At 34.8% G+C, this 1,083-nt stretch overlaps 1 protein-coding gene across 1 annotated transcript; it reads right to left on the reverse strand.

The window, feature by feature from the left end:
• Positions 1-528: 528 nt before the first annotated feature.
• Tsp_15310 (putative RB1-inducible coiled-coil protein 1) lies at positions 529-986 on the reverse strand (the record flags this gene model as incomplete). The annotated part of the gene is made up of 1 exon (XM_003366583.1): positions 529-986. A coding segment is annotated over one exon (458 nt), but the record flags the coding sequence as incomplete, so codon positions are not given.
• Between the last annotated feature and the right edge of the window lie 97 nt (positions 987-1,083).

Genomic DNA, 1,083 nt, shown 5'->3' on the forward strand with positions numbered 1-1,083 from the left:
GATGACGGCTGGGACTGATTTTTACTGAAGACGCTTTTTTATTCGGTTAATTTACCACAAGTATATTTTTCAAAATACTTGTTGAAAAATTTCTGAGCGACGAAATAGTTTTTAATTAAAAATAACAGTTGGTTTGTATTTTTTTATGCACGAATTTTATATTATTTTTTAATTGAATAAAAAAAATAAATTCATATGAAAGAAGAATTGCTTTTTTAATTGAACAAGAACCATGATATATATATATATATATATATAAATGTATACATACATGTATGTATGTATTAACGTATGTATATAACAAAAGGCGTTGAGCACGTAATAAACAAGCTGTTTCTGCGATTCTAAAAGAACAATATATATATATATAATGTACACGTATTTATGTCCGCCGTGTGTGTGTATGTATGTATGCATGTTTGTTTGTTTGTTGTAAATTTGAATAAATAAAATAATATACACCATAACATGAACATAAGAAACGGCAAGCGAGAAAGAAAGAGAGCGTGTAAAACAACAACGAGAATGTTACAAGTCATTTCTCGCACCTATTGGTTCGACAGTAACACGATAAAATTTGGAGCCGGTCGGTAGTTTGTATCGGTTGGATTCCTTTTTCGCCTGACAATGCTGCTTTCTTATAACTCGACCAAAATTCCACTTGCCTTGGTCAGAGGAGCCGTCTTTCGAAAGGTCCAAATTTTTTATTGAAGATTCGGTCAGTACGTGAATTGTGGTCGGCAAGCAGAACACGACGAACGATTCGATTTTCGGTTCGAAAACGACCAATACAATATCTCCAGGCTCGATATTGACGACGGATATTTTACAATCGAGCTTGGTCTGCGTTGAACGGTCGACTTTTTCGGCGCCAATCCTCTGCGGCTGCACTTCACAACTCAAGTGACTGAGAATAAATTCCACACAACTGGAAACATCGTTGGCAACAACAGCACTGCTTTTGTCGCTCGAAGAGCTGTCCAATTCTAAATATACATGGGTAAAATTAGAAATTTTGAAAATGATGATTTTCAAGTTCAAATTTTACGATACTGTAACCGCCTGTGAATGATGCGTCGAATG

Source organism: Trichinella spiralis (genome assembly GCF_000181795.1).
Source record: "Trichinella spiralis strain ISS 195 chromosome Unknown Scfld5784, whole genome shotgun sequence".
Lineage (NCBI taxonomy): Eukaryota > Metazoa > Nematoda > Enoplea > Trichinellida > Trichinellidae > Trichinella > Trichinella spiralis.